The sequence below is a fragment of the Balaenoptera ricei genome, chromosome 1, assembly GCF_028023285.1.
Source record: "Balaenoptera ricei isolate mBalRic1 chromosome 1, mBalRic1.hap2, whole genome shotgun sequence".
NCBI lineage: Eukaryota > Metazoa > Chordata > Mammalia > Artiodactyla > Balaenopteridae > Balaenoptera > Balaenoptera ricei.
Genome location: NC_082639.1, coordinates 191,866,915 through 191,888,737, shown reverse-complemented (window position 1 = coordinate 191,888,737; position 21,823 = coordinate 191,866,915). Strand labels below are relative to the sequence as shown.

Below are 21,823 nucleotides of genomic sequence, written 5' to 3'. Positions count from 1 at the left end.
CCGTATTTTATTCAAGAAACAGAAAAGGTCATTTGGTGCCATGCTTTTATTCAAATGAAAGGGGAAAAACTACACTGTACCAGGAAGTAGCAAATATGACAGTATTTTACAGCACAGCGTCGTAAAAAAACCTGTAAGCAATGCTCTAGAGCAGACAGTAAGCACACCAGACACTGTACGCCGCCCCAAGTGTCCATGAGACCACAACTAAAAAGCCGAACTTGGCTTTAAAAACAGCCAAATAAAAACTGTAACAGTCATTCTAAAGCAAAATAGAAAAGCTGAGAGGAATGAAAAGCTTTCCAAAGCTGTGTCACATGGCAGAATTTGACAGGCCGCACTGGTAACCATTACAAGTTTGTTTGGCAAACTGAATTGAATAATTACCCTAATGATGTGACCCTCCAATGATGAGAAGCACCAATGTGTTTCAATAAGGTTCATGAATATCTCCAGACTTTATGCAATAGCATAATTTTCATTTGTATAATTTTAAAAACATAATTTAAAAAAAATCTGCAGACTTAAATATATCCATATTCTTTCTGCATGAAGAAAGTAAAACAATCATACTGAGAGCAAGGAACTTCTGTGGCAATATTCACATTCTACCTTTAGACATCGTGGACATTGTTGGACACACACGAATTTGAGAATAAAGGGTGGTCCTGTCTGATTTTACATAGTTAGTTCCTCCATTGTCTGGCAGCCAATTAAAAAAAATTTAATGGCCAAGTAATATCACCAAGAAGATTGCTTTGATAAAGGAAATTTAATTGATTGAAAATAACAAATTTAGTAATGTAGAACGCTTATTAATTCTCCTTTTGACTCTCTATTATTTACCACATTTTGATTAGATTCACTTACTATTTTTTTTTTTTAAACTAGTCAATCTAAACATGTATTTGACAATCATTTCCTTCTCATTGTGATAGAAACGGTTGTCTGAAAGGTAAAATGTGCAGTCCCCCAGTTTAAATCTCCATATATTATATACACAATATGTATACACTTAAAATATAAGAGTTACATATATCCTGGTCTCTTACATGCAAACAGTAGATCACAAATAATTCTGAGCTACACATATATCTTGCACAGGTACTGGAAAAAATCTGTGAAATTTTTTTTTACAGTTTTAACAAATATACATAAATATAAGAACATAAATTACAGTAAAATATTGACAGCATTTGAGAAAATGTTGATAACCCAGATGCACTGATGCCTAAAGGCCTTATAATAATAGAAAAGTACAGTTCAGGGACATCTCATTCCTACTCTTTTTAAAAAATAAGTAAATACATCATATGAGATATTAGTTATTTCTCGAAACAACTCAATTAGAGAAATGTATATATTTTAGTCTCTACTTCCCGTGAAAGAAAACAGACTACACATCTCATATATGCTACAATACTGTCTTTCCCTCTAAGTTTACACGGTTTTCACAACACTGAAACATAACAGGGTCACAGAATCATTCAAGTCTTTTCCTGAGAATGAAGTTTTTCCCCAACTAACCCTCTGGTACACACTGTTAAAGGAACAAAGACCACATAGAGAAGATTTCAAGTGTGTACTTAATCTAAGCGGAACCACTTGAAAAGGATAAAGAAGAAGAAAAACTCAACATAAGCAAAAGAATGTGAAGCTATTTTAAAATTAAAATGTAGCCCTTTGTACATGTTTAAAAATTCTAAATATAATTTTTTATATCAAGTTATAAATATAATGTAAAGACCTCTTGAGAACTCATGGCAGGAAGTCTTACATCCTCAGATTCCGAGACTATTCTCCAAGTGTCCTTCACTTCCGCCAGCTTATAAAGTGACATACTTTAAAAGAGATAGAAAGCCTTTTTGTTAAAAGAACAATCCAAATTATTCTGAGTTGGCCAGAAGTGGTGTAAAAACAGCACTGATTTAATCAGCAACTTCTTATAACATCTTCTTGGTTAAGCTCATGGGGTTTAAGTGAACCTATAGCAGCTCTTCACAACTTCTCCTCTTATTTAATAGAGAAACATTAATACTCGAGTGAATAATAAATATGGAATTGTAAATACTTAGCAGAATAATTCTTGCAAATGCTCTAACACCATTAAAACATGAGGGTTACTGTAAAACAAACACTAGTGTTTCTCTCAGCATCGTAAGAACGACGCCAGTTACCTCTGAAGGCCTATTTCCTACTCGCATGATCTCCACATGAAACAAAATACAAAGGTATCTTGGAACAAACCCCCAGGAGAGAAAAACAGCAAAATAAACCATCTGAAGACAGGCATGTACATTAAAAAGTTTTTTAAAAAAAGCAACAAACAAAACACACACTTCGTTATCTTAGCCGTATTTCAACTAGTGTCCATGAGAACTCAGTGCTTCGGTGTATCGAATACCAAAGCAGGTGAACCTCCACCTGTGAGCCGGACAGCGTGTCACCGCCTGGCCTATCACCCAGGTGAGTCTCCTGCACTCCAAACACTGCGGTCTACATTCCAGTTGTCATGACAACAGAGCTGGATGTCCAGTTTCAATTAATAAAAGTCTGTTGGCAATTAGAAAGGTTTTCTATAGGCAGGAAAGATGAAGTGCAAATTTAGCATGAATGTTCTGAAGCAAATATTTCCCGGTTCCTATGCTTTAGTGGGTAAAAGTTTCTTGGGCGTCACTGGTCTCTTGGTCTGCCATAAATGGCTGTGAATGGTAATTGCATCCACACTGGCAGATAAAGTTTTAGCGGGGATGTGGCTGAACTGTTTCCTGTCAGAATTATATTTGTAAAGGCCCTCGATCATCTTTTTAGTGATAGATTTAGGGCCTATCCCCGTCAGCTTATTAATCTCTTCAGTCTCTGGGCAGTAAGTGTACAAAGACCTGAACTGGCAGCCTGAATCCCGGAACAAGATTAGGAAGTTGTTGGCATCTGACTTCTCCATTTCCTTTAGGATAAGAAACAAAAATAAAAGCCCTTAAACATTTTGCTGAATATAATTTATATAACTGTGTTACATTTCTTGGCCAGTTTTATGACATGTAATTTCAAATATAAATTCTTAGTAGCCAAAATGAGCCAGGCGGTACACGTCCAGCACACGGGGATTGAGATGTGTGCAGAGACCCTACCGCTGAGGTCCTGTTGGCTGTGCCGGAATTGTAATCCTGGAGGGACTTAAAGGGCTGCAGGATCTGCTAACTCTCGGTCTCAGTCAGACTGTCTCTACCACTAACAATCAAGCACTGGTGATCTCCTTCGCGACAGAGCTTCATTTTAAAAACAGGCAGATCATGTTATCTACATTTATGAAACGTGAATGAGTGACTCTGGGCAAGAAAATAATTTATAATTTTATATTATCATCTTAAGTCTATGCCTAGTCTTTAATAAAATCTGAGGTCTTCCAGAATCCCGTTTGAAAGTAAACTCAGTCTAACAATGAGAACACAGTTACAGATCTTTCATATGCTGTTGAAATTCTAGGAGTCCCCTGAAGAGTATTTCCTCCTGAATTGAAAGAGAAGACTCTGACAGTTTTACAGTGTTGCCAAATCTAATTTTCATGCAAACGTGCTTACCTCCAGTATTTTTTTCTTCTGACCTTCATTTACTTTTCCAGCCAAACAGCAATGAGCTAAAGCATTTTGTATTATGTGCTTATTGGATTTTGCACTGGGTTCTTTGAAGAGCTTTGGTCCTATGGCAGAATTTAATAACAGTAATAAAACAAAAACAGCATTCCTAAGTCAGAAATACGACTGTGTTTAAACGATGCGACCATCCCTACACTGATTAAACTCTGTAATAGAAAACCACATTCTGTGCCTGAGGGCCTCCGGCTGCTCGGCAGCGGTCAGAGCACTGTTGCGTCCGCAGGGACACCCCTGGGGGCCTTCGCTGGCCTCCCCAGGCGGCTCTCAGGCCTTGCTGTGATCGTCACACTGCCTGTTTCACCTCTTTCTCGGGTTTGGTAAGGTTATTGGTGAGCTTAACGCAGAATGGGACCGCGAGTAATTTTAGCTTTGAAAAGACAAGAAAAAGCTTCATCTTTTCCTTCTTCCATACCTCTGGGGTTTTTTTTTAGCATTTGTTTTTCACAACAGCGTCTGTAAAGCACAGAAGCCCTTTTTGCCACTTCGCTAGGACATTCGCGCTCGTGAAGGGCCGTGTGTTGCCAGGCTCCCTCCCCCTCACACTAACTCAGCTCTGCCCCGAACGGCCCTCGGTAGTGTGCCGTGCCGAGAAACTGGTTCTTTGGGAGAGAAAAAACACGAGCCCTGAGCTTTACCTATTTCTAGAGTAAACTACTCCTACCATGGCTGACTCAGGGCCAGCGATTGTTCTGCAGCCGCGTAATTCCCGGAATTTTAACAGTCAGTCCGTGAGCTGGTCTGAGCCGGTCAGGTGCACGCCGCAGCCCTGCGGCTCTGGGCTCTCAGCGGTGCCGCAACACGGCCCTTACGCTGGCCTTAAAGGCTGACACGCTGCTGAAGGAGGCTGTCTTAGAAACCACAGAACAGGGAGGAAAAGCTCACGCCAAGTCAGCAAGCTCTGCCTCCTTGGGCCTTTGGGGGGCCACTTCCAGGGCCACACGGACACAGGCGGGACGCAGGCGGTCCCTGCGGCCTCTGCTCCTCCCCACCGTCTTCTCCTGTCCTCCCACCTACCTCTCCATGGCGCTCACATTTCCTCTCCTGCTTCTCTTCCTTAGTTCTTACCTACTTTCCATTCTATGTGGTTTTCCTTCAATAACACCTCTGCAAACAGAGGCTGGAGGAGGGCCTGACGGGGACGTGCAAGGCCGAGTGCCCTCCTAGACCCAATGCATTCCCATGTCTTTTAGAGCCTCTCAACACTTTTTCAAGACGCACTGTTCCAGATACTGAAATCCCAGCGTTAGAGGAGGGGCTCGGTGGACTCTAGCTGTTCCCAATACTCAGGACCGATGCACTGCTGAGGGACCCTCTCTAAAACCTCTTCAAACCCAAACTGCAACACAGAAGCGGCCTGCATTTTTAAGGGAGAAGCAGAGGAATGAGGTGTTAAGTGGTACTACTACTTTTTAGAAACTTACCTTAATTCTTCTGGGACAAACCATATCACTGAAACCGACTTACTTGAAAGTGACCACTTGCGTTCACTGTTTCGGATCAGTCTTCCGTGTTTAGACTGAGAGGCAAGTCAGTGAACCTTTCTTAGCACAGCTTGAGCTAGTCTCAGCCCCGTGTTAAACTGTTTCCCTAAGAATGCCCAGGCACTGACCTGTGTACTCTGTTCCAGAAGCCACAGAAGAAGTGGTCGAAGCGTTCTCCCAGTCCTTTTCGCCATTTCTACTGCCACACCGGCTTGGAGATAAGAAGCCTTCTACAGACTCTGATCTAAATAATAAATAACATTTTAATGCCTCAGGTAGAGAAAAACATTCGGGGCTCAGAAGGGTATACGTGAGCACCAACCAAACTCAACCTAGAGGCTTAAAAACAAGACGACGGTGATAACTTTGTCTCGTTCACAGCTATACATCCAAGTCCTGAGAACTCAGCAGGCACTCCATTAGTGTCTGCTGAATGACAGAATGAATGTTTGTCCACATGACAATCGGCAATTAATGCAGTAGGGTGGTAATACAAAGGTCAGAGCTCAGAGCTGGTGACTGTCACTAGAAACGTTTTTTTTTTTTTAGATGGGTATTATAGTATAAAATAATGAAATACTGATTTTTAGCTTCTAAGATATATCCTAGAGAAAGAAAGAGACAGTGTACAAAAGAGATCTTTCCTAAGTCACGAGCAACTTACTTTGGAATTATTCTAATGGGGAAGAAAACTAGAGGCCAGCACTATACAGATTAGGTACTTTCTGTTTTTACCATGATTGTATCACAACAGTAGTAGCAACGACTGATGTACAATTACAGTTAATGTCTTATTGATGTCATAATTCTAAAATTCTAAAAGATAAAAAACTGAAAGATGAATAGACCTCTTTACATATAAATTTCTTTTAACAGAAACCCAAACTGTCCTAGTGAGCAACACTTATAAACATTCGTGACTACGGTTCATTCACTGGGAAATATAAAATAACGTTTTCTATGAAAACGCTTATGCTGCAACTTACCTCGGGGTCCTCCTGCCTGAATGCACACTCTCGCTGTCGCCTGTGTTCAGTGACGCCAAAGAAAGGCTAGAGACTGAAAAGACATGATAAATTCGTGATCCTGGATAAAAACAAGATTAGAAATTCAAAAGGAACAACTAGAAAAGAGTCTGCTCATTAGACAACACCAGCATATGAAAATGGAGCTCATGTAGTTTCTTTTCCTTTTTAGATGCATAATATGTTTGCATGCATATACGCACAATTTATTCAAAATTAGCAAGGAACTACTTTTGAGAAATAATGAAATAAGTGAGGAATTAAGAGGTACAAACTTCCAGTTGGAAGATAAATGAGTCACGGGGATGAAATGTACAGCGTGGGGAACATAGTCAATAACTGTGTAATATCTTTGTACAGTGACAGGTGGTAACTAGACTGACCTTGGTGATCATTTTGAAACGTATGGAAACATCAAATGAATCACTATGTTGTGTAACAGGAACTAACACAGTGTTGTAGGTCAATTATACTTCAACAAACAAACCAACTCATAGAAAAAGAGATCAGATTTGTAGTTACCAGAGGTGGGGGGAGGGAGGGGGAACTGGAAGAAGGTGGTGGAGAGGTACAACTTCCAGTTATAAGACAAAGAGTCCTGGGGATGTGATGTACAGCAAGACGACTACAGTTTATAATTTATCTAACACTGCTGTGTGATATACGACACGAAAGCTGCTAAGAGTAAATCTTAGGAGTTCTCATCACAAGGAACAAATATGTTTTTCTTTTCCTTTAATGTTGTATCTATGCGAGATGAGATGATGGATGTTCAGTAAATTTATTGTGATCATCATTTCATGATGTGTGTAAGTCAGATCATTATACTGTACATCTTAAATTTATACAGTGCTGTATGCTAATTATATCTCAATAAAACTGGAAGAAAAAAAAAGAAATAATGATAAAATTAATTGCTGTTAGGATTTATTCCAGAAACAATGTGGTAATACGAGATATAACACAGTGATTATAAGAAAAAAAGTTAACAATAAGAAAAATTAACAGAGAAATTAACAAGAAGAATAAAATATATTTAGGAATATCTAATTACCAGGTAGAAAATTAATTTATTAATTTCAGCCAATACTGGGTATCAAAAACTTTCACTGACTAGAAAAGGTAGAGTTCTCTTTATTTTTTGAATTGAAGTATAGTTAATTTACAATGTTGTGTTAGTTTCTGGTGTATAGCGAAGTGATTCAGTTATATATTATATATATATATATATATATATATATATATATATATATGCACACATACATTCTTTTTCAGATTCTTTTCCATTATAAGTCTATTACAAGATACTTAATATAGTTCCCTGTGCTGTACAGTAGGTCCTTGTTGGTTCTCTCTTTTATATATAGTAGTGTGTACCTGTTAATCCCAAACTCCTAATTTATCTCACCCCCCCGCCGGCCCCTTTTCCCCTTTGGTAACCATAAGTTTGTTTTCTATGTCTGTGAGCATTAGAGGTCTCTTTAAACAGTCAATGTTATGTTATTTTCCTTCAGTTTTAGAATTACTCTAGGAATTCTCTAAAATCTTCCATGGCATTTAGTTTTAATAAAGTAAACATTAAAAAAATAAGAGTATGCATGTTGAATTTAGAAAAAAAAAATATTAGCTCAACTCCAGAAATTATAAATTTGGATTTTTGACCATTTATATCTTAAAGGAGGGACTCATGAACTCCTGATCTTATATTCCTGGTTATACTGACATGTTCTGTACACATTCCAGGCACACAATGCTTTTCCTTAAATTTACCAGTACAGAAAGGGCAGTTAATGATCCAGGGAGCTGACGTCTGAGGGCGAGCTCCCTGCCAGGTTAGTGTTTAAGCTGGATGTTCGGCCCCTGCGTTTGCTCTGTTGGCCGTATGCATGCACGCATAATACACTCAAGTCACCGGAAGCATCCTCTGCTCGTTCTGGTTCTGCACACAGGGAGTGTGCAGTTGAGCCCCGAGCAGCCCCAGCCAGTGTGACTGCCCGTGCTGCTGTGGCTATGAACAGACTCCTCACAGTGCACGTGTTACCTGGAGGACCTTTTATGGGTGTTTTGGGGGATTCAATGTGGTCTCTGTGGATAGACTTTGGCCGCTGCTTTTTCTGCTTTGCTCCCTGAGGCCGAGGCTTGATGACCGTGTCCATGTCTTCCATGAGCTTCAGCTGCTTGCGCCTCAGGTACTCCTGCCGGATGAACTCCCGGCGGGCTCGCTCATCTTCCTTCTTCTGCCGTTCTTCCTCGGTTTTACGCCTAGGAAACAAGCGGGTACATTTCTTTGTGCACAACGCTGTCAGGTGTGCGCTTACGTGAGAAGGAAGAATGATTCAGCCCCTGGGAAAATGGTTCATTTAAAATGTACTTGAGATAATTTAGGTCACTTAAATATACTATTAATAAGTAACCACTTAAAGAATGCATGTGTGTTGTGTGTGTGGGTGTGTAAAACCCAGGGAAATTACTTTCAATTAATGTTTCTGGAGAACTTTAAGATGCCTCAAACTCAGGATAAAAATATGCAATCAAGTAACACTTTGGGAAAATAACTTCTAAAAAGCACCCCAAATCAGCGTTGTCTCTATATTCTGCAAAGGTCCCTAAACACCGTTAACAAGAGTCAGGGGGACACCACCTCCCACGGACCCTGCGCAGCAGCCCCCACCTGGTCTCCTCTTTCTTGTGCTCCATCTCAGCTTCCAGCTGTTGCTTCCGCAGCTGGGTCTCTTTCTCCCTTCTTAATCGTTTCTCCAACAAAGCTGCCCGTTTCATTGCCATATCATTTTCTGCTTTTTGATCATCCTACGAGTGAATGTCATTGAGAAAGAGGAAACATCTGAGGCACCAATATCCTCATGTTCAATGCTTGTGGCCACATGGAGGGGTCACTCTTAATAACTGAAATTCCAAACCGTCTAGTGAAGCTCACTCCAACCCCACCATAGATGGACATGTTCCAAAATTATGAGGGAAGAAATGAATTAAAGTGGTAATACTTTTATCAAGTAACAAAGGACACAAACTTCTTTGATTACATGTTTTCAAAACTTAGGAAGTTAGCAAAGAACAACATAAAAAGGGAAAAAAAAAGACAAAGTTTTTTTGGGCCCTGATAAATAACTGATAGAGTGGAGAGTTTCCCCACAATTTTTAAAACTGCATTTAAATTGTATTTAAAATACATGCTTAATATAGAAAACTCAAGTAAAAGCACCACAAAAATCAGCTACCCAAAGTTGTATCACATAAATGAAGCTATTGCTGCATGATTTTTTAAAAAAAGTTGAGGTCCTGACAGTTTGCTTGCTGGGTTCTGAACTATGCCGCAGGTTTTTCCTTTGAAGAGAAGATGGGCATACTTATACTCCTAACCCCAGAGCTAGTTCATGACCTGTAGGTGTCCTGAGCCTGCTCCAGCTTCTACCTGAACGCTCAGGGAGCTCAGAAGTCAGGAAAGTAACCAGCTGTAGAAGTGGTTCCCTGTTGTAATGATGCCTTGCTTATTAATTCAACAAGTGTTTCCTGCGTGTCTAATACATTCACAACATAATGTCAGACATTACAGATACTAGAATATGAAAAAGACAGGGCACCTTAGGTTAAGGAGCTTCTAGATCCCACGGGGAAGAGGTACAAACAAGGTGCTTTGCACAGAAACCCAGAGAGAGACGAAGTCTGAATGGAGAAAGTCAGACGATACCATTCAAACAGTCAGTCCAAACATTCACACGTCTGTGTCAAACAAACTACACACACTGCAATTTGCCAGGCACTTTACTATGCTCTGGGGATAAGGAGATGCAGTGTCTCTAGGAGTTCACAGTCTAAGAGAAATCGTAACAGAAGCAAATCACAAGGCAGCTGGAAATTCTGGGCCAGCAGCATTACTATGAGGATGTTTAGGATACAACAGACACAGAGGAGAACATATTCACATCTACCCAAGGAATCATGAAAGGCTGCAGCAAACAGATGAGGCTTGTCTTACAAAACATCCCAAACAGAGTTATGGGGGGGAGAGGGTGGACCAACAGGCTTGGATCAGTCTGTGAAAGGCCCCTGAATACATGCTGAGGGGTTTAAGTTTATCCAACAGGCAACTCTAAGAGACTCCGTCGAGTTATGCTACCAAGTGGCAGTGTGACGAATGGGACCATGAGCGAGGCAGGGAGCCCCGTGAATGAGCTATGACCACGGTCCAAGGGGGGAGTACTGGGCAGTGAAAACTGAAGTGAGGAAACGAGGGTACACATGGACTGTACGTTTTACACCCAAGGGTGCCCCTCTGTTCTCCTTTCTCTGCAGGAGCAGAGGTAGCAAGGTCTGTAAAATTAAACACATCTATTACTGTCTACAGTAGCAGCCTATTTAAAAAAAAATAGTAAGTTTTACACCGTTAAGAGACAAAACACAACCCACATTCAAATTTCTAAACATTAAAAAGGGCCGAGAGGGCCATCTCTCTATGACCAACTTCAAAGTAAGTTACCAGGTTCCAATATTTAATGATCCTAAGTAAAACTAACCATTGTAACCACTTTAGTATTCGCGGGTTTTGACCCCAATAGGACTGCTGTACGTTTCATTTAAAACCCGAAATTATAAACTGTTGCCACTGAGTGCTGTCTTTCTATCTATATTCCAAATTGTGGAGCTATTCAGGATCACAAACTATCTACTTTAGTCCCTTAACTAAAAAAAGAAACATGAGTAGCAAACATATACATGTTTCTGATTATAAAAAACCATATTATTTCCTATAGGGAATTTGGAAAAATATAAAGATGAAAAAAAGGATGACAGGAGAAACATTTTAAAATAATATTAGGCTCTTCTGGTTCTAATATCTATGATAAATTTCAAGATCTTACCATCACGAGGTGATACTGTTCAGTATTTGTGTTAGTTGGCTATAGTATTGTTTAAACATATGTCATATCCAACACCGATCCTGAGATTAGGGGTCATATGCTACACCTTCGCCAATGCTTCTAGAGAAGCTATTTCAATGACTACTGCTCAAATTATATACTTGTAAATGTTTCACCTTGCAAGAGTCCGTCTGGTCAGTTTTCAAAAGATTTTTTAAAAAACAATACATATAAGGTTAGATGGTCAACATTAAGAAAATAAACTAAAACAGACTTACATGCAATGCCAGGTTATGAGCTTTTTACAAAGTGGCCACTGAACATCTTTTGGAAGAGTGTGAATCACTTGGTTTTCAAAAGGCTTTGGTGAAAGTGAAAGAGAGTCAGAGGGGACAAAAACAGCACGTCTAAACATGTACCACGATGTGATGAAAGGAAGACTGTTCTAGAAACCAATGTGCCCGAACAGAACTGCAGTCCACAAGGGGCGGGCCAGAATACATTTTAGAATTAATGGCAGACCTGTAACGAGAAGGGCTGCTGCTAAAGAAGCAAGCGCGCCGACTGAAAACACCCACCAGTGAAGAGGTCTAGGACCACGCGGGCTAGGTTTACCTTAAAGAAGAATCCACAGCACACTTTCTGGTCGTCATCAGCTTGTTCTTTATCACTTTCTCCGTCATATTTTTCAACAGATACATCAGCCTTTTCAGGGGCTTTCAAATCTGAGAGGGAGACTTCAATCAGATTAGCACTTTTAGGAGGAGCAGGTGGGAAGGCAGGTCTGGAAGGAGGTTCTGCAGGGTGATTCACGCAGTCCTCGCTCAGGGTGGGCCACGCCGTCTCCGCGGCGGGCTGCGCCGGGCCCTCGGGAGCCGCAGAGGGCAGGGCCCGCGCCTCCTCGTCCTCCGGGATGTGTCCACGCTGCTCCCGAGGGCCCGTGGACCCCTCTCCCTCCTCCTCCTCCTCCTCCTCCTCCGCTCCCTCCTTGCGTCTGGACTCCTTGGCTTCCGGCTCTCCGCCGCCCCCCAAGCACACGAAGGACCTGGTCTGAATGGGGACCTGACTCGGGGAGAACCTCCTGAGCCGAGGGAGGCTGTCCACAGACCGAGGGGGCGTCAGCGTTCGGTGCAAGGGCGTGAGTTTTAATTCATTAGGCCTGGGAGTCCTCTGAGTTTTGACGGAGAAGGAGGCGCTCTTCCGGGCAGCGGGCTGCGGAGACGGGTGCGCGGGGCGGGGGGCGTCGGCCGGCGGCCGGTGGGGCTTCCCTGCGCGGGCCGGCCGGTGCGGAGAGGGCGGGGGCGGGGAGATGACCCAGGCCTGCTGCTCGCGCATGTGCATCAGCAGCTCCTGCTGCAGCGCCAGGCGCTGCATCTCCCGCTGCAGGACGAGCAGGGAGGCGTTGAGCCTCTCGATGGAGCGCGTGTGCTCCAGCAGCTCGCCGTCCTGCGGCGGCTCCTCCGCGGGGCCGGCCGGGCTCCACGGCCCCTCGGGGTCGCCGGGCGCGCTCGGGGACGGCGGCCACCTGCCCACGGGGCTCTCCGCGCCCTCCTTGGGGTCCGCCGGGGACCCGCTCCTCGGCCCGTTCGCCTTCTGCGGCTCCTTCTCCGGCGGCCGCTCCGCGTACACTTTCCCGTCTTCCGCGCCGGCCGCCTCCTCCCGGGGCGGGGAGGTGCCGTCCCCTTTCCTTTTCACCACGGTGAGAAAGGCCGTCCGCCCCATCTTCTGCCTCTGCTTGGTGAACGCGGCCTCCATCTTCTTCTTCTGGGCCTCGATGGCCCGCCGTTTCTCCTCCAGCTTCATCCTGAGATGCACCACCTCGGAGGCCAGCAGCTGCGTGGTGTCCCGGCCGTGCGGAAGGCCCGTGTCCTCTGGGGTCTGGGCCCAGGCCACCACGTGAGGGATGTTGAGCTCCGAGCCCTCCGGCGTGGTCTTCTGAGAACTGCTGCCGCTGCTTTTTCCGTCGGTGTGATTCAGCTTCCTGAACTTCTGTTCGGCAAAGCTGGTCATCTTCACGCCGGAACTGGAGGAGGCGCTGCTACCGGGCTGGGACCTGGTGCTGACGGTGCTGGGACAGGGACTCGGGGCCTCTCTGGCGTTGTAGTCCGGGAGGAATTTGGACGCGTCGTCCACGTCAGAGTCCAGACTCACGGTGTAGTCTCTCAGGGAAGAGTCTTCATCCATAGTTTCCGGAATGTCTTCTGAAGGGACGTGGATCCCCGTGTCCACCTCCGTGTTGTCAGTGACGGGGCTCGAGGCACCCTTCGTGTCCGCCACGCTCTCGGGGCTGGACTGGCCGTGCGGGACGCTGGAGTGCAGGACGCCCACCTCCTGGCTGTGGAGGAAGAAGCCGTTCGCGAGCTGGTCCGGCCGAGGGGTGTGGGCAGGCTTCTCAGTGTCGTGGATTATCTGTAACGCTTCTTCGATGCTGGGGGTCCCGACCTGGCTGCCAAACTCATCGAGAAACACTCTGTTCTGCAGAGCTCCATTCGGAAGCCTGTGATGCGTGTTCTGCTTAGAATCTAGTTCGTCTGTGTTTAGGGGCACGTAGGCCGTCAGGTCGCCGTGGGAGCCCACGTGAAGTTCCTCTTCGATGCTTCCTGCCCCCTCCTCCCCATTTACCGGCTTGAAGGACAAATTTTTCCTAATGTTCTTGGATACACGACTGTTGTTCAGAGTAAGTCCTTCATTACTAATAGAACGAGTGATTCCTTGGTTTGGAGTGGATCTCTGTATACTACTTTCTTTATCAAAAGAAATATCAAATGAAACGCCATGCACTGATGATCTAAAAAAAAATTAAAGAGAAAATCTTTAAATAATCCCAGAAAGGAAACAATCTGATATCACTGAACAACAACAGTTATTTGAAATTATGCTTCCTTTCTTTCCCATTTCTCATAATCACATTGTCCTCAAGGCGAGGGTAAGGCTATCGGGCCACCCGTCACGTTTGGCCCCTTTGGTCAGTCTATCATCGGACCACGTTGCCCTTTTCAAATGCAGGTACTAATTAAATTGCAGTCTGGCTAACAAGGTGGGGCGGGGGATGGACAGTTCTTGAGAACGTGAGTACACTAAAAGTAAGTCTCTGTTTACCTTTTCTCCTTGGGCCATGTCCCTATGAAGCTGTCAACATAGGACATAGATGAAGACCTTCTTATTCCTCCTTCAAATGCATAAAAGTAAAAGTCATTGAAATCACGTAAAAAAAATTTAACTTACAACAATTCAACAGATTTCACATAAGGTAAGTACATGTGGAGAAATAAAGATCATTTTGTTAAGAAAAGCAAGCATAGAGAAACAGAGCCCTTTTAATGTGTCACATGTAACACTTCTTAGAAAAAAGAACTGGATACTTTTATTTACATTTATTCTCAATCATTTTCTAGTTAACCATTTAAATGGCATTTTCCTAGGCTTTTTCAAATACATTACCTGAGGCTGAAGGATGAGCTTGGGGACGTGAGTGTCTAGAAGGCAAATGAAGACGAGAGTGTGTAAGCGCAGCTCCTTCCCCACTGCAACGTAAAATACACGTCAATCAAGTGTCATAAAATGTCTAGCTCTTGCACATAAATTTTAGATACAACAGCTGAAGTCGGAAACAACACTCACTTCCGACTCTCCATCCTAAGTGAAAAAAAAAAAATAAGGAAACATAATATAGTGTTTAAACCAAAGAATGGCGGTGATTATATGTATCTCTATGTATTTTATGTCTTTTAGCCCAAGAGCTTGAAACACTACTTTCATGTACAGCTCAATGTCCTTGTGAGATAAGATACGGCACATTATTTTCATTTTACAAATAGAAAAACTGAGAAAGAAAGGAAAGTCGTCAACTTGCAATATTCTGGTCGAATCTCAATCTCTAAAAGTACAGGAATGATGAATCCTTGTGAAAGAGCCTGGCACCTCCTGCTCGCGGGCCTGTCTGTAGGTCTTTAACACTTACATTTTTTCTGATTTAACTCCACCCTGTTCCAATTAATGCAGCGGATTACATAGTCTACTTCTCAGTTTCTGATGACGTTTGGCCACAATTTAATTTTTCTATTTCTACGTTTTCAGTCCACCACGGCCTACCTTGTAGCAGGCGAAACTAAGCATCCCGACCCCAATGGGCTGAGAATAAGCTGGGAGCAGGACGCAGTGACCTCTGCAGCTCTCCGTGACCACACTACCTCTCGGCTAATGCGAACTGCGAAGATGAACAGCAACTAAAGGATACAAAGGTAAACCACAATGCTGCATTCTTTTTTTTTTTTTTTTTCATCTTCATCTTTTTTTTTTTTCCCAATTTGGATTCATTTCTTTCTTTCTTTCTTTTTTTTAATCAGTCATCAATTTTATACACATCAGTGTATACATGTCAATCCCAATCGCCCAATTCAGCACACCACCATCCCCACCCCACCGCGGTTTTCCCCCCTTGGTGTCCATACGTTTGTTCTCTACATCTGTGTCTCAACTTCCGCCCTGCAAACCAGTTCATCTGTACCATTTTTCTAGGTTCCACATATATGCGTTAATATACTATATTTGTTTTGCTCTTTCTGACTTACTTCACTCTGTATGACAGTCTCTAGATCCATCCACGTCTCAACAAATGACTCAATTTCGTTCCATTTTATGGCTGAGTAATATTCCATTGTATATATGTGCCACATCTTCTTTATCCATTCGTCTGTCGATGGGCATTTAGGTTGCTTCCATGACCTGGCTATTGTAAATAGTGCTGCAATGAACATTGGGGTGCATGTGTCTCTTTGAATTACAGTTTTTTCTGGGTATATGCCCAGTAGTGGGATTGCTGGGTCATACGGTAATTCTATTTTTAGTTTTTTAAGGAACCTCCATATTGTTCTCCATAGTGGCTGTATCAATTTACATTCCCACCAACAGTGCAAGAGGGTTCCCTTTCCTCCACACCCTCTCCAGCATTTGTTGTTTGTAGATTTTCTGATGATGCCCATTCTAACTGGTGTGAGGGGATACCTCATTGTAGTTTTGATTTGCATTTCTCTAATAATTAGTGATGTTGAGCATCTTTTCATGTGCTTCTTGGCCATCTGTATGTCTTCTTTGGAGAAATGTCTATTTAGGTCTTCTGCCCATTTTTGGATTGGGTTCTTTGTTTTTTTAATATTGAGCTGCATGAGCTTTTTATATATTCTGCAGATTAATCCTTTGTCCGAAATTCATTTGCAAATATTTTCTCCCATTTTGAGGGTTGTCTTTTTGTCTTGTTTATGGTTTCCTTTGCTGTGCAAAAGCTTTGAGGTTTCATTAGGTCCCATTTGTTTATTTTTGTTTTTATTTCCATTACTCTAGGAGGTGGATCAAAAAAGATCTTGCTGTGATTTATGTCAAAGAGTCTTCTTCCTACGTTTTCCTCTAAGAGTTTTATAGTGTCCGGTCTTACATTTAGGTCTCTAATCCATTTTGAGTTTATTTTTGTGTATGGTGTTAGGGAGTATTCTAATTTCATTCTTTTACGTGTAGCCGTCCAGTTTTCCCAGCACCACTTATTGAAGAGACTGTCTTTTCTCCATTGTATATCTTTGCCTCCTTTGTCATAGATAAGTTGACCATAGGTGCGTGGGATTATCTCTGGGCTTTCTATCTTGTTCCATTGATCTATGTTTCTGTTTTTGTGCCAGTACCATATTGTCTTGATTACTATAGCTTTGTAGCATAGTCTGAAGTCAGGGAGTCTGATTCCTCCAGCTCCATTTTTTTCCCTCAAGACTGCTTTGGCTATTCGGGGTCTTTTGTGTCTTCATACAAATTTTAAGATGATTTGTTCTAGTTCCGTAAAAAATGCCATGGGTAATTTGATAGGGATTGCATTGAATCTGTAGATTGCTTTGGGTAGTATAGTCATTTTCACAATACTGATTCTTCCAACCCAAGAACATGGTATATCTCTCCATCTGTTGGTATCATCTTTAATTTCTTTCATCAGTGTCTTATAGTTTTCTGCATACAAGTCTTTTGTCTCCCTAGGTAGGTTTATTCCTAGGTATTTTATTCTTTTTGTTGCAATGGAAAATGGGAGTGTTTCCGTAATTTCTCTTTCAGATTTTTCATCATTAGTGTATAGGAATGCAAGAGATTTCTGTGCATTAATTTTGTATCCTGCAGCTTTACCAAACTCACTGATTAGCTCTAGTAGTTTTCTGGTGGCATTTTTAGGATTCTCTATGTATAGTATCATGTCATCTGCAAACAGTGACAGTTTTACTTCTTCTTTTCCAATTTGTATGCCTTTTATTTCTTTTTCTTCTCTGATTGCCATGGCTAGGACTTCCAAAACTATGTTGAATAATAGTGGTGAGAGTGGACATCCTTGTCTCGTTCCTGATCTTAGAGGAAATGCTTTCAGTTTTTCACCATTGAGAATGATGTTTGCTGTGGGTTTGTCGTATATGGCCTTTATTATGTTGAGGTAGGTTCCCTCTATGTCCACTTTCTGGAGAGTTTTTATCATAAATGGGTGTTGAATTTTGTCAGAAGCTTTTTCTGCATCTACTGAGATGATCATGTGGTTTTTATTCTTCAATTTGTTAATATGGTGTATCACATTGATTGATTTGCGTATATTGAAGAATCCTTGCATCCCTGGGATAAATCCCACTTGATCGTGGTGTATGATCCTGTTAATGTGTTGTTGGATTCTGTTTGCTAGTATTTTGTTGAGGATTTTTGCATCTATATTCATCAGTGATATTGGTCTGTAATTTTCTTTTTTTGTAGTATCTTTGTCTGGTTTTGGTATCAGGGTGATGGTGGCCTCATAGAATGAGTTTGGGAGTGTTCCTTCCTCTGCAATTTTTTGGAAGAGTTTGAGAAGGATGGGTTTTAGCTCTTCTCTAAATGTTTGATAGAATTCAGCTGTGAAGCCATCTTGTCCTGGGCTTTTGTTTGTTGGAAGATTTTTAATCACAGTTTCAATTTCATTACTTGTGATTGGTCTGTTCATATTTTCTGTTTCTTCCTGGTTCAGTCTTGGAAGGTTATACCTTTCTAAGAATTTGTCCATTTCTTCCAGGTTGTCCATTTTATTGGCATAGAGTTGCTTGTAGTAGTCTCTTAGGATGCTTTGTATTTCTGCAGTGTCTGTTGTAACTTCTCCTTTTTCATTTCTAATTTTATTGATTTGAGTCCTCTCCCTCTTTTTCTTGATGAGTCTGGCTGGTGGCTTATCAATTTTGTTTATCTTCTCAAAGAACCAGCTTTTAGTTTTATTGATCTTTGCTATTGTTTTCTTTGTTTCTATTTCATTTATTTCCGCTCTGATCTTTATGATTTCTTTCCGCTAACTTTGGGTTTTGTTTGTTCTTCTTTCTCTAGTTCCTTTAGGTGTAAGGTTAGATTGTTTACTTGAGATTTTTTTTGTTTCTTTAGGTAGGCTTGTATAGCTATAAACTTCCCTCTTAGCACTGCTTTTGCTGCATCCCATAGGTTTTGGATCGTCGTGTTTTCATTGTCATTTGTCTCTAGGTATTTTTTGATTTCCTCTTTGATTTCTTCAGTGATCTCTTGGTTATTTAGTAACGTATTGTTTAGCCTCCATGTGTTTGTGTTTTTTACGTTTTTTTCCCTGTAATTCATTTCTAATCTCATAGCGTTGTGGTCAGAAAAGATGCTTGATATGATTTCAATTTTCTTAAATTTACTGAGGCTTGATTTGTGACCCAAGATGTGATCTATCCTGGAGAATGTTCCGTGCACACTTGAGAAGAAAGTGTAATCTGCTGTTTTTGGATGGAATGTCCTATAAATATCAATTAAATCTATCTGGTCTGTTGTGTCATTTAAAGCTTCTGTTTCCTTATTTATTTTCATTTTGGATGATCTGTCCATTGGTGTAAGTGAGGTGTTAAAGTCCCCCACTATGACTGTGTTACCGTCGATTTCCTCTTTTATAGCTGTTAGCAGTTGCCTATGTATTGATGTGCTCCCATGTTGGGTGCATATATATTTATAATTGTTATATCTTCTTCTTGGATTGATCCCTTGATCATTATGTAGTGTCCTTCCTTGTCTCTTGTAACATTCTTTATTTTAAAGTCTATTTTATCTGATATGAGTATAGCTACTCCAGCTTTCTTTTGATTTCCATTTGCATGGAATATCTTTTTCCATCCCCTCACTTTCAGTCTGTATGTGTCCCTAGGTCTGAAGTGGGTCTCTTGTAGACAGCATATATATGGGTCTTGTTTTTGTATCCATCCATTCAGCGAGCCTGTGTCTTTTGGTTGGAGCATTTAATCCATTCGTGTTTAAGGTAATTATCGATATGTATGTTCCTATGACCATTTTCTTAATTGTTTTGGGTTTGTTTTTTTGTAGGTCCTTTTCTTCTCTTGTGTTTCCCACTTAGAGAAGTTCCTTTAGCATTTGTTGTAGAGCTGGTTTGGTGGTGCTGAATTCTCTTAGCTTTTGCTTGTCTGTAAAGCTTTTGATTTCTCCATCAAATCTAAATGAGATCCTTGCCGGGTAGAGTAATCTTGGTTGTAGGTTCTTCCCTTTCATCACTTTAAGTATATCATGCCACTCCCTTCTGGCTTGTAGAGTTTCTGCTGAGGAATCAGCTGTTAACATTATGGGAGTTCCCTTGTATGTTATTTGTCGTTTTTCCCTTGCTGCTTTCAATAATTTTTCTTTGTCTTTAATTTTTGCCAATTTGATTAATATGTGTCTCAGCGTGTTTCTCCTTGGGTTTATCCTGTATGGGACTCTCTGCACTTCCTGGACTTGGGTGGCTATTTCCTTTCCCATGTTAGGGAAGTTTTCGACTATAATCTCTTCAGATATTTTCTCTGGTCCTTTCTCTCTTCTCCTTCTGGGACCCCTATAATGCTAATGTTGCTGCGTTTAATGTTGTCCCAGAGGTCTCTTAGGCTGTCTTCATTTCTTTTCATTCTTTTTTCTTTAGTCTGTTCCGCAGCAGTGAATTCCACCATTCTGTCTTCCAGGTCACTTATCCGTTCTTCTGCCTCAGTTATTCTGCTATTGATTCCTTCTAGTGTAGTTTTCACTTCAGTTATTGTATTGTTCATCTCTGTTTGTTTATTCTTTAATTCTTCTAGGTCTTTGTTAAACATTTCTTGCATCTTCTCGATCTTTGCCTCCTTTCTTATTCCGAGGTCCTGGATTATCTTCACTATCATTATTCTGAATTCTTTTTCTGGAAGGTTGCCTATCTCCACTTCATTTAGTTGTTTTTCTGGGGTTTTATCTTGTTCCTTCATCTGGTATATAGCCCTCTGCCTTTTCATCTTGTCTTTCTGTGAATGTGGTTTTTGTTCCACAGGCTGCAGGACTGTAGTTTTTCTTGCTTCTGCTGTCTGCCCTCTGGTGGTTGAGGCTATCTAAGAGGCTTGATGGGAGGCTCTGATCAGAAATTTCTAATTTGGATATGTAATTTGATAAATTACAATCTCTCCTTTGGTTGTTGAGAGAGCTATCACCACTTCAAAACTATGATGCTTTTCTTCTCAAAGCTCGTGTTAACTGTATTGTTAACAGATTGAGTCAGGATAATTGTCCCTGACTACTGACCTGGGGCAGTCGTGGTTTGAAGCCGGGTGCTTAATAAACCAAAGCTCACCCAGTCACTCCTCCAAACTCCAGAACTCCACACTCCAGAGGCCCTCCATTCGATCTGCATTCTTATTATTTAATGAAAGCTTAATTCACGAGCTTTCCAAAAGCAGCAACACCCGGAGCACGTGTATATCTTTGCTGTCGCTTAGCTCCCACAGCCCCCGCCCCTGCGCTGCACATCACTGTCCTCTCACTCGCGTCCCCGGTCGTTTCCTGGGAAACCCGAGGGAGAAGCCCCCACGCTGCTCCCTGTCACATCCGTCTCTCTCATCCCCCCTCCAGTAGCCTTTCCACAGCCTCTACCCTTCCTACGTCTACAACAGGAGCGTAATCCTGAAGAGATGCAAGTTCAGTTATTAAAATAGGTTCACTCTTTTGTTCTTCCCCAAGTAATGGCTAAACTTTTTTCACGCCTGCATAGAGGATTTTGATGTGGGGTGATTCCCGTACAGGTTAGTAGCCAAATGTGTGCAGTAGCTGCTACAAATGTCTTGCTTTGCTGTCTTCCTCCTTTGGCTTTTTTTCCTCGTAAGGTCACCATTCAGGTGCGATAACATTTGTAGATGTGGCTGCATTATTCTCAGCAAGAGCAGAAATCCCTGAATCCTTCCCCAAAAGTTCTATAATGGGAGAACTACGAATGGACCATACGGAAACTCATAGAAATGAAAGGATTACACAATGACTCTTCAAGGAAAAGGATTCAGACATCCATCTGGTTACAGGAAGTTCTTCTGCTGGGAGAAAGGAAAAAGGTAGCCACTCAGATATCTGAGAGACAGAGAAGAGATGAGTCTTCCAGAGGATCTTAAGACATTTCCCAGTGTCAGAAAGGTGGAAGATCGTCCACTCAAGTTCCTAGAAATAATAATCATGGAATAACCTAGTCTTTAACTGGAAAGTTTCAGAGGTTTTAAAGATTTAACAGTACAAGAGTTACAACCTAGAATATTGAGTGTTTTCTAAATTTTCAGGGAAGGAAATGCCACTATCTAACCAACCCAGGAAAGCACTGAGGAAATAACGTGTACAAAAAAAGTTTCCGACGGGATAAAACAGAGGCGCTCCTAGATCAGCCACATTCTAACCTAATCTGTTTGTGGTAAATCTCAGGGATGGTTACGAAATAGAAAACTCAGTGGAAGTAAGAAAATTTATAGGAG

The 21,823-nt window shown here is 41.8% G+C and overlaps 1 protein-coding gene across 2 annotated transcripts in view; it reads right to left on the bottom strand.

Annotated features, from left to right (window-relative positions):
* Window positions 1–28: 28 nt before the first annotated feature.
* The window catches only part of CAMSAP2 (calmodulin regulated spectrin associated protein family member 2), a 103,267-nt gene continuing 81,472 nt past the window's right edge, over window positions 29–21,823 (bottom strand). Inside the window, exons 9-17 of one of the 2 annotated variants that reach the window (XM_059943141.1) lie at window positions 14,481–14,563; window positions 14,139–14,208; window positions 11,655–13,827; window positions 8,834–8,970; window positions 8,204–8,424; window positions 6,124–6,196; window positions 5,266–5,381; window positions 3,582–3,700; window positions 29–2,947 (exon numbers count right to left, since the gene is read on the bottom strand). In XM_059943141.1, the coding sequence (XP_059799124.1) occupies window positions 2,642–2,947; window positions 3,582–3,700; window positions 5,266–5,381; window positions 6,124–6,196; window positions 8,204–8,424; window positions 8,834–8,970; window positions 11,655–13,827; window positions 14,139–14,208; window positions 14,481–14,563 (3,298 nt within the window). In that variant the 3' untranslated portion in view covers window positions 29–2,641. The remainder of the gene's footprint in view (window positions 2,948–3,581; window positions 3,701–5,265; window positions 5,382–6,123; window positions 6,197–8,203; window positions 8,425–8,833; window positions 8,971–11,654; window positions 13,828–14,138; window positions 14,209–14,480; window positions 14,564–21,823) is intronic. The other variant, XM_059943151.1, reaches the window with a different exon arrangement.